Below are 14,276 nucleotides of genomic sequence, written 5' to 3'. Positions count from 1 at the left end.
AACCAGAAACGGGGGCGATGCGTGGGCCGCAGGAGCTCACCCGGGAGGAGCTCTGAACCTCGTCACCCCCGGTTTCATGCCCCGGTGGGTCCCGCTGACGGGCCGTCTCTCACACACTTTGGTCTCTGCCCCTCCCACAGGCTTCTTTAGGCAGCACACGAAGCAGCAGTGTTTATTGTGCGGCGGGAACTGCCTGAACTCTGACAGGACAGCGCCCCTGTGGTCTGTCCTACAGGCTGGTTGGGTTGCTTTCTTTACATCTAGGCCGCGGACGCTGATCTCGCTGCTTCCTCTAAATGCTGGCTTCCCGTAGCACTCTGCACACAGTAGTCCTACACTGAATAACGATGATTACGGCTGGCTTCCAACTTGAACCTTCTTTTGGGTGGGAAGAAGCAGGCATTTGAAAGCTGCCCGTTACCAATACACTTGTATGTTAACATGTGGGATTTCTCTTTATTCTTTAGAAAATCAGCAAAAGGCTTCATCTCTCCAAGGTCAAACACAGCAAGTTCAACGAGTCTGGACAGCTGGTTGTCTTTCATCTCAGCTCGGTGATCTGGTGCTTCTACGTGGCGGTGACGGTGAGTGGTCCTCGGTGATTTTCTGCCCGGGGAAGGAGATGAGGAAGGAGCTGTGTGGGAAACTTGGGGCTGTTCCTTAGAACGGAAGCCATTTTTCCATCCTCGTGGTACTGTGAGAGAGGGGCGGAGTGATACAGATGCCATTCTCACAGCTAGAGAGAGTCATCTGCCCAAGGGGAACACTTGTTGTAGTTATTGAGTGAGGTTCCAGTAATGGTACCGTATCTCTGCATGGCCCTGTATCTCTGCATGGCCCTGTATCTTGTTACAGGGCGCCCTGCAAAAACAGTCCCACCAGACAAGTTTATGTTCATTGAGGCGCCCGCCCGTGTTAAGAATTGCCGAAACCCAAAATCAGGTTCCAGAGCGTGCCCACGGTCATGTGCCTCCGGAGTGTCCGGGATGGGGTTTGGACTCTGGGTCTGGTTCTGAGTCGAGCGTGCTATCCATTTTTACCGCATTGGCCTCCTGCAGGCAAGTCCAGCAGCCCCCTGTGCGCACATCAAGTCCTGTGAGGGTCAGGGCCATTCCCACCTCCCCTTCCAACCAGAGGACTCTTATTTCAAGCAGCCTTTGATACAGCAGAATTAATTTGAACAAAAGAATGTGGACGGTCCTCTGGGGTTCACTGTAGTGAGACCCAGCCTGTCCTGCTAGGAAGTGTTTAATTAGCTTTCCCCACCCCACTTCCCAGCCCGGAGCACCACCTGCCTGCTTCTCAGGGGCTGAATCGTCCCCGGAGAGACCCAGCAGCCCCGCGGTGTTTTAGATATTTCCTCTGCTGCGTCCTGCTTCCTCTTCTTCCTGCACCGACAAGGATGAGCACTCACTCACTCCCTGCCGGGCTCTCTGCTCCGGAGAGTCATTCAATCACAGAACGGTTCTCCTGAACAGAACACGGGGGATGTGAAATGCGGGACCTGAGACTCCTGTCCTCCTGAGCTGGGCTGTCCTGTGCTCTGTCCAGGGGTGGACTTCCAGGCAGCCGTGTGAGCAGCGCCCCCTGCTGTTGTGCGGCACACATCCGGGCCCCACGAAGTCTAGGTGCTTCTGATTGCAGACCTCCCCCAGCCCCGGTGGTTGGCTCATGCCTGTCTCTGGGGATCCTGAGCTTCTAGGAGGCAGAACAGCTCAGGGGACCACGTGTAACTGGTCTTTCAGCAGCAGCATTGCCTCATCTCCGTGTGAATCACTCTCGCCCTTTCTGCCTCCCCTGACGCCGCACGGCACAGCTGTGACACATCGAGGCCAGATTGGAGGCCCACAGCCAAGTTACTCAGCACCCTTCCCGGGCGTGACATGCGGCTGCTCTGTCTCTGCTTCTCTGCCTTCACGGGCTTGAAAATGATGATACTAATTAGTCTGGGAGAATATAGCGCTTGGAGGGGGAAAGCTCATAACAGGCTTTTATTAGGGTGACAGACAGCCCGTTCCACACTCAGCATGTCAACAGGAAATGGGGGGGGGGGGAACCCTGGACTCCAGTGACTCCACCCCCTGACACCCGCAGCTCCTGGCCCCACCCTCCCTGCCTTTCTCACTGGGATGAGAGTGGCTGAGGAAGAAGAGAGGGCAGTTTTGTGAAAGGAGAGAAAATACCTAGTTTCATTTAAAAATCATGTTTTTATGTTGTGACACAATCTTTCTGGGTTCTTTTTTTTCTTTCACCCTCCACAGACACACACCCCCCCCACCCCCCAAGACCACACCGAGGTTCTGTCAGCTGCCCTCTACCTGCGAGTGCGCGCGCACGCACACACACACACACCCTCACCCTCCCTGGCCAGCGTTCTCTTCAGGGGAGACTCTGCCCCAGGGCATTGTTGGCACCATGCTAGTGGCATCTCGTGGGTACAGGCCAGGGATGCTGCTGAATGTCCTACCGCACACAGGACAGTTTCCGCCACGAAGAATGGCCCAGTCCCAGATGTCAGTGCCCAGGTTGGGGAGCCCTCCTGTAGTCCCAGCCACCATCAATCATCTCTTGCCTGGACCACCGCACCTCCTCCTCCTAGAAGGAGTCTGTTTTCACGCCTGTACTCTCCTACCCTTTTCTGCTCAGCCAGACGGATCTTTTCAGAATGCAAAGCAAACCATGCATTTTCCTGCTTAAAAGTCCTGTCTTTCTTGCAGGGAAACCATTTTCTTCCCGACTCCTGTGCTCTGGGCCCTGCCGGCCTTCCCATCTCATCCGCTGGTCCCATCTCATCCCACTGGTCCCATCTCATCCACTGGTCCCATCTCATCCCACTGGTCCCATCTCATCCACTGGTCCCATCTCATCCCACTGGTCCCATCTCATCCACTGGTCCCATCTCATCCCCCTGCTCTTCCCTGGCTCCTCCATCCCCGCCACCCCTGCTGGCTCCTTTCTGCTGTCAAGTCTCCACCTAACAGCACCTCCTCAGAGACCCCCATTTGTATTTTCTGCACTGCACCCATTGCTGGGGTGTTTTTCTTGTTCATGTCTGTATTCTCTGCTGTCTCTCCCCCTGGACCTCAAGCCACTCCCTAACTACTGGTTATGAGAATGAATGAACTACAAAATGCATCTTCTTGCTCCAAATGTCAATGGTTTTTATTTTTCCCCCAAGAGGTTTTAAATTAATGGATTATTTTTATAAATATCATAAATGATTACTTTAAAAAAAAAAGTATGCACTACATAAAAGTATGAAAAATGAAATTAAAAAATTACCCTCAAATTTCTCCCTCCAGAAAGAACCAGTTTTATTTCAGTGTTTGACTCAGATGCTTCTCTCTGCATTTATACAGGCAGAGCGATGGGAGCGTGGCTGGGCCACCCGACCCTTTTATAAGAATCTCACCTCCTACTTTTAACTTACCTTTGACCTCCTCTTCATTGGTCAGGGCAAACACACACACACACACACACACACACCCCGAGGAAAGCGGGGTGGGCGGGCATCTGGCCGCCCTGCCTGCCTTCCGGGGGATGCCTCACTTCAGGTCCGGCTCTCAGTGCGAACGTGGCAGAGGGAAGACCTTTAGTGCTGGCGCCTGGGTCCGAGCTGGCATTCGCTGAGAGGGACGCTCTCGCATGTGGCTGTTCCCGAGGACAGATGTTACAAGGAATGTCGAGTCCAGGGAGCTGACTGTGTTGTGCTTGGTCCCGCTGTTTCTGTGGTTCTTTTTCACAAGCCAGAAAGGAAGGCTGTGGTAAAGGGACTGATTGTCCCCGCTTGCTCAGGACTCCCTTAGCTCTCGGTGGGAACCAAAGAGGACGAAGGATTGCAGAAGCTCCCAGACCCTCTGCCTGGGCTGGCAGGGGAGAGCAGTTAGAGGCAACCAGGCTGGCAAGGGAGGGAAGTTGGAGTGACAAGGCCTGCAGGGGCGGGCAGTTGGGGGTGACCAGGCCAGCAGGGGGGTGGGCAATTAGGGGCAATCGGGCCAGCAGGGGAGCAGTTAGGTGTTGATATGGCTGGCAGGGGAGTGGTTAGGGACAATCAGGCTGGCGGGCAGGTGAGCGATTGGGCGGGGCTTGGGGTGGGTTGCAGGTGCTCCCTCTGCCACCCTGTGGCCCCAGGACTCTCGGTACTTGGATGCCTGAGCTCTGAGGGTACCCCAACCCCCCCTGCCCCCCCCATCCCCCTCGCATGCAGCTGCCTGGCCAGAGGTCTGGAAAAGGCAGTGAGTCATTGGGTCCCAGGCTCCTCCTGCTCTCCTGCCTCGGCCTCTCCTCCAGTCCCCAGGGACTGGCCATTTGCAAGCAGGCAGCATTTTTCTTTGCTTGTTGGCTTCAAAGTGCTGGCCTCCTTGTCTCCCGAGTGAAGGGGCCAAGCCAAGGAGGATTCCTGTCTAAAACCACATGATCAGCTGGGCTTTCATTCCTCCCAGTGCTGTCTCTCTCGGCCAGACACTCCTCTCCCACCTCACTTCCCTCCTGACATTTCCTCTAGAGAGGAGCGTTCTCGCCTCTGTGATTTCCATGGAACGAGGTAGAGAGAGTGGGTCCGACGTTCTGGTGAAGGCAGGCGAGTGAACGGCAGGGGGATGGCAGCTGTGTGGGTGTTCCTACCACCCCGAATGCCCAGAACCCCCCACCTTTGTGCCACAGTCTGGGTGTGACTGAGGAGGAGAGGACGGTAGTCCTGAGAAGAGGCTAGAAATGAAACCATGAGGGTTTGGGGTGAGACCCTTTCCTTCACATCTGCGTTACCATGGCTACGCTGGTGCGTGCACTGGATCAAACGTGTCAGTCTGCTCACTGTGCTATTTTTTTTTTTTAATTTTATTGACTTTTCACCGAGAGGAAGGAAGAGGGATAGAGAGCTAGAAACGTCGATGAGAGAGAAACATCGACCAGCTGCCTCCTGCACACCGCCTACCGGGGATGTGCCCGCAACCAGTGTACATGCCCTTGACCGGAATCGAACCTGGGACCTTTCAGACTTTTCTATCTACTGAGCCAAACCGGTTTCGGCTGGTCACTGTGCCATTAAGGCCCAGGATGTGGGGCTGGGGCTGAGGAATACTCCCGGCATTTAGCGCCACGGAGGTGGGTGGATCGGCCCTCACTTGGGAATAAACTGAGGATCCAGTGGACAGGGATGGGGAACCTTTTTTCTGCCAAGGGCCATTTGGGTATTTATAACATCATTTAATGCAATTCACTCACTACAAATGTATGTTGCTATGAGAAAAGCTCCTGGATGTGTTGAATTTCGAGTTGTTGTGTGGCACACACAAGGCCTGCGGTTGCCTTGGCGGGGCCCGACCACATGATTTCTCGGTCCTTATATGGCCCACGGGCCGGACGTTCCCCACTCCTGCCCTAGACAGGACGCTGCTGCCTCCTCCTCCCCCTCCTCCTTCTCTTCCTCCTCTTCTATCTCCTCCTCCTCCTCCTCTTCCTTCTATCTCCTCCTCCTCCTCTTCCTCCTCCTCCTCCTCCTCCTCCTCCTCCTTCTCTTCCTCCTCTTCCTTCTCTCTCCTCTTCCTCCTCCTCCTCCCCCTCCTCCTTCTCTTCCTCCTCTTCCTTCTATCTCCTCCTCCTCTTCCTTCTCCTCCTCTTCCTTCTCTCTCCTCTTCCTCCTCCTCCCCCTCCTCCTTCTCTTCCTCCTCTTCCTTCTCTCCTCTTTCTCTTCCTCCTCCCCCTCCTCCTTCTCTTCCTCCCCTTCCTTCTATCTCCTCCTCCTCTTCCTTCTCCTCCTCCTCCTCCTCCTTCTCTTCCTCCTCTTTCTTCTATCTCCTCCTACTCCTCCTCTTTCTCCTCCATTTATGCTCCGACTTACATAGCAGCTGGGCCTGAGGCTGTCTGACCAGGAGGTTGGTGCCCAGTTCAGGTTTTCATTGTGCTACTGAGAAAGCATCTTGTTTCAGGAGATCCTTCCTGCCTGGCCTCCGTTTCCCTGCTTCTGAAATGAAGTGATGCCAACATAGCCCCTCGGCCCTCCTAGTGCAGGGCCAGCCCACGTGCTGGTGGCGGATTGGTTCCTCCCGTGCTTTGTGACCTGGGATTATACAGGCATCGTCAGCCAGGGTTTACGCATGAGCGTCCTGCAGGGCCGTGGATGAGAGGATGCCCCGGTGGTATCCTGGCCCACAGTATTGTTGCTGCTTCCTCAGCCAGGGCGTTTCCGGACCACCCAGGTGGTACAGATGTGAACGCCAAACCCCTATGAAAGCAAACCCCGGGTTATGTCTTGTCAGGGGGTAATATTTCTGTTTTCAGCCTCCCCCCAAGGTGAGCAGACATCGTCTTCATCTCTTCTTTCTCTGAGGCTACCGTCCTTTCAGGCCCTAATTTACACCCGAGTGCAGGGTCTCAGGCTCCTCCTCCCAGGCCCCCTTCTGTTCCCACCTGGACACGAACCCCTTGGCCCCAACCTCGCCTCGTTGTTCGTTCCACGAGCATTTCCTGAGTGCCACAGTAGTAGGGGCTGCCACATGAACACACGCTGGCCCATTGATTTCTAACAGTAACTCTGGGAGGGTCCGTACTTTTATCCTCATTTTACAGGCGGGGCAGCTAAAGCTCAGGGTCCGGCCTGCTCAGAGGCCAGGGCAGCTAGTGAGAGTCAGGCCCACAGAACTCCTCCTGCTCTGGCCAGCGGGGCCCCACAGGAGAGGCCCTACGTTTCACGGCCCTGTTCTTTCCTCTCTCTGGCAGCTGGGTGTGCCATGTGTCCCTGACCCCTGACCCCTGGGTGTGCCCAGGGCCCCAGCAGGTCTTACCTTCACCTCTCTAAAGCCCATCTCTTCTTGCTTACCACAGGAAGGATATTTAACAAACCCGAGGAGCCTCTGGGAAGACTACCCACACGTGTACCTCCCGTGAGTATTCTCAAGACTTGGTCTCCAGGGAGGAACCAGCCGGTCCTCTGGCTCCCTCCCCCCAGAATGCGTCCGGAATCGCTCAGAGCCAGCTGGAAGGAGGCCCGACACACTGAGCCTGTGAGGGCGCAGTCTGGTGGAGGGCCGCCGGTCCGCTGGCCTGGAGACTCCCACAGTGAAGTGCCGTCTGCACTGGCCCCGTCACACAGGAGTCTCCGCTCGGTTGCTAGCACAGAACACCGTGGACTGGGGCTGGGGGTGGGGGTGGATGAACCACAGAAATGTACTTCTCGATGGTCTTGCTGGAAGTCCAAGGTCAGGGTGCCCACAGGCCCAGGGTGTGGTGAGGGCCACTTCCTGTTCGTAGATAGCATCTCTCTCCCTGGTCCCCACAAGGCCGGGTGGGGGGGTGCTTTCTGGGGCCTCTCTCACAGGGACATTAATGCCACTCCCAGGGGCTCTGCCCCCTCAGCAAGTCCTCTTCTGTAGGCCCCGCCTCCCAATGCCATCACCCTGGCGTCTAGGGTGTCCGCCTGGACTCTGCGGGGACACAGTTCCATCTACAGCCCGCTCCTAACCCGTGTGGGGCACAGACGCAGGGCAGCTCCATCAGGCGCTCTGGCTTTGACCCCTCACACTCAAGCACATCTTCCTTCCCGCTGTCCACGGCCGTGCCCTCCCTCCCCGCTCCGATGAGATGCAGGAGGGCCACACGGGCGCGGGCCCGGGGAGGCCTCGTCTGCTGTTCCAAGGCCCGTTAAATAGCACCGAGTCAGACCCTTTGCTCCTGAGGTCCTTTCCTCCTTAAGCATATTCCTGCCCTCTGCTCCACCGAGCTCTCTAGCGTCAGCTCTCTCCTCCTCCTCCCCTCTCCGGGCTAAGACCCTCCTTCTCTGCAACCTTTTCATCATTTTTGTTTCTTAATTTTTTTAAAAAAAATTCTCACTTGACTATTTGTTTATTGATTTGAGAGAGAGAGGAAGGGGGAGAGAGACATTGATCAGTTGCCTCCAATATATGTCCTGACTGGGAATCAAACCCACAGCCTTTTGGTGTGCTAGACCAGTGTTTTTCAACCTTTTTTGGGCAAAGGCACACTTGTTTCATGAAAAAAATCACGAGGCACACCACCATTAGAAAATGTTAAAACATTTAACTCTGTGCCTATATTGACTATATATAAAGTAATTCTCTTGAATAGGAATCAAATAAACACAAAGAAAGTATTTTATAATTACTTTATTATAAAATAGTGAAAAATTATAAAATTCTTGTCTTGTCTGCACCTACGGCACACCAGGCAACATCTAGTGTGCCGCGGAACAGCGGTTGAAAAACGCTGTGCTAGACGACGCTCCAACCAGCTGAGCCAGTGGCCAGGGCTTATTTTGTTGGGTTTTTTAAAAAATATGTTTTTATTGATTTCAGATAAGGGGTGGGGGGGAGAGAGAGAGAGATAGAAACATCAATGATAAAGAGAATCATTGATCAGCTGCCTCCTGCATGCCCCCTACTGGGGATCGAGCCCACAACCCGGGCACGTGCCCTTGACGTGAATCGAACCTGGGACCCTTCTGTCTGTAGGCTGACGCTCTATCTACTGAGCCAAACCAGCTAGGGTGGCCAACACTTGTTTTTGCTTTTTTCTGTATCCTCGAAATGGTCCTGTCTGTGGAGCCAGGTCCCCAGGCCCAGGAGCCTGGTGCTCGCTGACCCCCTTCCCTCCCTCCCTCCTGGCCCTTGCGCCTCCCTCCTGTGCTTGGTGGGCGCAGGGACATTTCCCTCCCTCCCTCCCTCCCTGAAACTCGCTCCCTTGTCTCCAGCTTCCAGGTGAAGTTTTTCTATGTGTGCCAGCTGGCCTACTGGCTGCACGCACTTCCTGAGCTGTATTTCCAGAAGGTACGGAAGGTGAGTCCTCGGTCCCCCACTGAAGCCCTGTGACACTCCCCCCTCCCCCCTTGCTCCTGTACCAGCCATCTCAGTCCCTTCCTGTAGACGCACAGAGCTGGGTGGTGATGGGAGTGCTGGTGGGCTGAGTAAAATGCTGAGTCAGCACCTGTTAAAGTCCCCCAGGAAGACAGACCTCCCTGAGAGGAGGCCCTCAGCACGTCTCATGCCTGCCTCCCACGCTTACATGTGTGTGGCTGGCGAGGGAGGGGAGGGGGGAGGGAGATATCTAACTATCATCATCTCTGGATGGCGGCTGGAGAGGTTTATGCCTTTCCCACACTCTTTTTTTTTTTCTTTCTTTTTACATAGCATCCCTCTGAATCATTTCCAAGAACCCTATTCCTTAGTCCCTGTCCCTTCTCTCAGCCCAGCCCTGCCCTCTGACTGTGAACCTGAAGCTCAGCCTGGCCCTCAGACTTCGCAGCTGCTGGCCATGGGGTCATGGGCCTCCGCCCGACCTGGGACTGTGTTAAAGCAGCCCAGCCCCGGGGCAGGAGGAGGGAGCCTGGCCCGCCCTCCCTCCCCCCCCCCACCTCTGCATTTCCCGCCTCTGCTGGTGGAGAGCCAGCACGCTCACTGCTCACTGTCCGCCTCTCTCGTTCGCAGGAGGAAATCCCCCGCCAGCTCCAGTACATCTGCCTGTACCTGCTCCACATCGCCGGCGCGTACCTCCTCAAGTGAGTGAGACCCGCCGGCCTCACCCCTCAGGCCCTCGTGCTCCCATGCCTCTCCACACACTGCCTCAACGAGACGCCTTCTGTGTGCAGAGCTCTGGGCTAAGGCCTGGGAACACACAGATAGATGGCAGGAGCTTCCGTTGTCTTCAGTGGAGCATCCTCAGTCTCCGAGGAGAGACAGACAGGAGAGGCACTGTGACGTGTCCTCTGCCACCAGAACCCAGAGAGTGACCGCCCGACCCAGGCCAGCCAGGCAGGGCTCCCCAGGGACATCGGCCCCTGGTCCGTGCTCTGCAGGTGGGAGGCAGCGGAGGCGGGCTCTGCCTCAGCGCGTCCGGTGGCAGAAGCCGCCAGAGCTCACAGCGCAGAAACCCCTTCCCTTCGGTTTGCCACGAAATGTGGAGTGGCCGCTGGGCTGTTCAGAGGCCCAGAGAGTTGCTGTAGTGTTTGGTCTGGAGTGTCTCTCGTGAAAGGATTCGTATTGGGGGACTGGATATGCCATTGCTAGCTTGGGTTGTTCTTGGGTGGGTAGGGGTGCCCGCCCCTGGGCCTTGTTTGGCTGGCATTCTGCAAACTTCCTGCTGAGCGACCCAGGGTCTTGGGGCCCGGCATCTGCAGGGCCCTCCGTGCATCCTCTGAGAAGGGTGGACGTGGGGGAGCAGTCAGAGGAAGGCGGCTTTCAGGCCTGTCCTTTCTCGGGGGGCCCCGGGCAGTGAGGATTCCTGGCTGGGTCTTGAGGGGCGAAGCCGTGCGGCAGGCCTGGCTCTGCTCTTGTGTTGGATGCTCCCGCGTCACGTGCAGCATGGGTTTGAGGAAGCCAGTCTGTGCCGTCACCCCCGCAGTGTGTGGTGGTGAGGGCAGGGTGGGCAGGCACAGGCAGGACCCCCTGGGAGAGCTTCCTGCTGCTGGCGGGTCTCTTCTTCCTCCCAGAGGTGTGAGGTGCACCAAGGTCCGCTATTCTCCGCATCTGACACGTCCTGGGGAAGGACAGGGCGGTGTCTGACCCTGTTTGCACAGAGTCCTGCGAATGCTTGTTTTGTAATGAGAATCGGACGGAGAGGACAGGGAGCAGCAGATCCTTCAAATTCGCCCCGACCCCGTTCCCAGGGAAGCCGGCACCGGTTCAAGGTGCAGCCACCTCTCTGCTCATTTAGGGAGCGTGAGCTCCTTCCCCCTCCGCCCTTGTTCTGGTTTCTGAAGTGAATCCAGGGAAAGGAGTGGCCCTCGGCTGCAGGGTTTCTCAGGGAGACAGACCTTTGAGATGCTGGCTGGTGTGGGGTCTCGTTTTGGTAAAGAGCTTGGCTTTTGCAGGCCTTCACTCACTCAACACCGGCCTCCTGTGGGCGGGCGCTGCCTCAGGAGCTGAGTTGCATCGGGACAAAGGAGACAGCCTCTGCTCCCCTGGGGTGTCCGTTCTGGCGGGAGGCAGACCATCAACAAGGACATAAGGGCACAGGGTTTCCCATGGCGGTGTGTGCGCTGGAGGAACTAAAGCAGGGCCTGTAACATCGTGTGCTCCGGGCACTGCGGGCGTGGGGAGGGAGAGCCTCCGAGCAGGTGGCTCCGGCTGAGGCAGGAGTGACAGAGCCAGGTACGCGGAGATCCGGGGAGGGCTGTGCAGGCGGAGGGGACGGCAGGTGCACAGCCCTGAGGGGGTGGTCATGGGCAGGATCGTGTTGGACTTTCCGGGCCACGGGAAGACACCGGGGCCTTTTCACGTCGTTCTCTCGATCATCCTCAGGATGCAGGGACCTTCGTGGTGATTTTGTACTTTGGTCTCGGTGGGTGGAATCGGACGGGCCCTTATTTATGGCCGCCTGTGGGAGGGCTCATGCCTTCCTGCTGTTCAGCAGGGGCAGAGCTTTCACTCGCATTTGGGCGACAGCTGAGCCTCTGCAGCAGGCTGCCCGGGGAAGCAGGTGGCAGTGTCATGCCTGGAATCGAGCAGAGAGGTGTCTCGGGTGCTGTTGGTTTTTGGGGTTTTTTTTAGTATGTTTTTATTGGTTTTTAAAGAGAGAAAGAGGAAGAGAGAGGGTGAGAGAGAGAGAGAGAGAAACATCAGTGGTGAAAGAGAATCATGATCGACTGCCTCCTGCACGCCCCACACTGGGGATCGAGGCCGCCACCTGGGCGTGCGCCCTGGCCAGGAATCGAGCTGTGACCTGGTTCACGGGCGGGCACTCGCCCACTGGCTCATGCGGCCGGGCGGCAGTGCTGTTTTTTAAGAGTTTGGTTCACAGCATAGGTTTCTGCATTCGGTTGAGTTTAGCTTCTTGGTGAGCCTGTGGAGACGGGGTAATGGGAAATTAGACGGTAGGAATCCCTGGTTCTGCTTGCAGAGCTCAGCATCTTGTTCTGAGCAGCTTTGGGTGTGAGGTCCCCGGCCAGGTGATGAGCGTGAGGGGACGAGCCCTGAGAAGAGCCTCAGCCGGTTGCTGTGGGAGCGGGCAGGGGGGCCTGCCCCAGGCAGCAAGCCAGAGGCCCGGGTTCAGTGTTAGGAAAAGTCTCCAGGAGTGACAGCGGAGCTGAGTCCTGAATAATGCGGCGGGCCGGCCAGGGAAGGGGGAGTGGGGAGCCGAGCCAGGCCAGCCGCACCTCTGCTCTCCGTGGGTCTTGGGGGGACTGAGAGGCTCGTCTCTCCTTCCCCAGCCTGAGCCGCCTGGGCCTGATCTTGCTGCTGCTGCAGTACTCCACCGAGTTCCTCTTCCACATGGCCCGGCTCTTCTACTTCGCCGATGAGAACAACGAGAAGCTGTAAGTGAGGCTGGGAGGCCAGCCCGCGCAGAGGGTCAGAGGGCACGGGAGGGTCCTGTCCCGGGTGTCAGCTCTCCCCTGCGCTGCAGGCAGCACCCTCAGGTGCTCCATTGTCCTGGAGCATCTTATTCTAGATACCTCCTCCCTCCGCCACCCTCGCACCTTCTTCCACTTGGGTCCCTCCCGGAGAAGGGGGCGAAGGCTCCCTCATGGCCCTAAGGCTGCCACCCTTTCCTACCTCTGCGCGCAGGTTTAACGCCTGGGCTGCTGTGTTTGGGGTCACCCGCCTCTTCATCCTCACTCTCGCCGTGCTGGCCATCGGCTTTGGACTTGCCCGCATGGAAAATCAAGCTTTTGACCCCGAGAAAGGGAACTTCAACAACTTACTTTGCAGGTGAGTCGGGCATAGGGGCGCGGCGACGGTAAGCCAGGGCTCCCTGAGAGCGGCCGGGAGCCTCCTGGACTTGGCACAGCTCCTCGGAGGGTCAGGAGGCCACACACCCCCGCGTCCCCTGCGTGTTGACGTTTATGGAAATCTCTGGGCGTTAGGCCGTCCTGGCTTCCTGGCCCACAAAGACTGCCAGGGCCTCAGTCCACGGGGAGCCCCCTCCCCTTTATGGTGCTCAGGAGGGTTCTCACCCAGCCCCGTGGACGCTTCACAGCCGAGTTCTCCTCAGGTTGGCAGTGGCTCCCGTGGCAGCCAGGAGGCTACAGTTTCCGGGAGATGCTTGGGCCCGGGAGGGTGTGTGCTTGATCTAGGGCTGCACAGCTTTTAAGTTTCCTGCTAGATAAACCACACTGGGATTATTTCTGCTGTGCCCTAATTCATGTGAATTCTCCCAGTTTATATGGAGCTGAATGAGCTGTGTTCTGTGCTGTGGGGACAGAAGGGACAGGGTGACTGTGTGTCTGCCGCTGCCTCCTTCCCCGCCTCCCTGGCTCTGTGCATCCATCCCCACCCCTGAGGGTGCTAAGCAGGAGCCCTGTGCCCTACAGGGGGTGGGAACCTGCCGGGCTGAGGTGGTCATGGGCCACGGAATTGGCAGGGTTCCAGGCCTCGGGAGTCCCTGCCCTGGGCTGTGGGCCCAGCCCCTGAGCCGCTCTGCCCCTCTGCAGGCTCTGCGTGCTGCTGCTGGTGTGTGCTGCCCAGGCCTGGCTCATGTGGCGCTTCATCCACTCCCAGCTGCGGCACTGGCGGGAGTACTGGAACGAGCAGAGCGCCAAGCGGAGAGTCCCCGCGCCCGCCGCCGCCCCCCGGCTGCCAGCGAGGCTCATCAAGAGGGAATCTGGTATGTGCCAGGCCGTGGGCAGGAGAGGCGGAGGCCGTCTGGGGCGGGAAGGAAGGAGTCTACCCAGACCAGTCCCACGGCCCACCCTCCGTCTGGACTCCCTCCCTGGGCCTGGGGCCCCTGGGCTCGGGCTGCGGCCGCGGCCCGGCTGGCACGTGGCTGGGTGTGGGCCAGGGACAGGCCGTGCGTGGGGCTGGCCCTGACTCGGCGCGAACCCTCTGGCAGTGGTGGGGTAGGGCGTGCTGGGTGGGGAACTCTGGCACGAAGCATGTCCTCAGGGTGGCTTCTGGGCGCCAGCCAATCTCTGCGCCTGCTCTGTGCGGCCGGGCTCCTCTGTCCTCACCTGCCCTCTGCTCTGGTCGTGGCCGCCAGGCTGCTGGCTCCTCTCTGTCTTCGGGAATGACTCGAGATGGCACAGTACAAGGTGGGCAGGGGAGGGATACCCACTTCTCCGTGGGTCCTGCCCCTTCAGTGCCCGCCCGCCCGCCCCCTCTGGGCCTGGGGCACAGCCAGCTCTGCACTTTCCGACAGCCTGAGGCCCGTCTGCACCAGGATGTGTTCTGACTCACTCGCCTTCTCCAGGTGTGGCCTGCTTGGCACAGGCTCGTGTGTTAGAACGGACACGTGTGCGCTGGGCGTGCCGGGAGCCAGGCTGGCTGGGTGGGATGGGCTGGAGGCCGCAGCCAGATGTGCCTCTTGGCCTTGGAGCAAGCACACGGACCTGC

The 14,276-nt window shown here is 57.9% G+C and overlaps 1 protein-coding gene across 1 annotated transcript in view; it reads left to right on the top strand.

The window, feature by feature from the left end:
* TRAM2 (translocation associated membrane protein 2) overlaps positions 1 to 14,276 on the top strand; it is a 76,411-nt gene that overhangs the window by 56,591 nt on the left and 5,544 nt on the right. The window contains exons 4-10 of the mRNA XM_084889469.1: positions 468 to 584; positions 6,823 to 6,881; positions 8,705 to 8,789; positions 9,438 to 9,508; positions 12,158 to 12,262; positions 12,513 to 12,656; positions 13,379 to 13,551. Coding sequence (XP_084745595.1) covers positions 468 to 584; positions 6,823 to 6,881; positions 8,705 to 8,789; positions 9,438 to 9,508; positions 12,158 to 12,262; positions 12,513 to 12,656; positions 13,379 to 13,551 — 754 coding nt within the window. The remainder of the gene's footprint in view (positions 1 to 467; positions 585 to 6,822; positions 6,882 to 8,704; positions 8,790 to 9,437; positions 9,509 to 12,157; positions 12,263 to 12,512; positions 12,657 to 13,378; positions 13,552 to 14,276) is intronic.

Source organism: Pipistrellus hanaki (assembly GCF_964339955.1).
Source record: "Pipistrellus hanaki genome assembly, chromosome: 7".
Taxonomy (NCBI): Eukaryota; Metazoa; Chordata; class Mammalia; order Chiroptera; family Vespertilionidae; genus Pipistrellus; species Pipistrellus hanaki.
The sequence above is the reverse complement of the archived record's forward strand: the minus strand, read 5'-3'. Positions and strand labels throughout refer to the sequence as shown.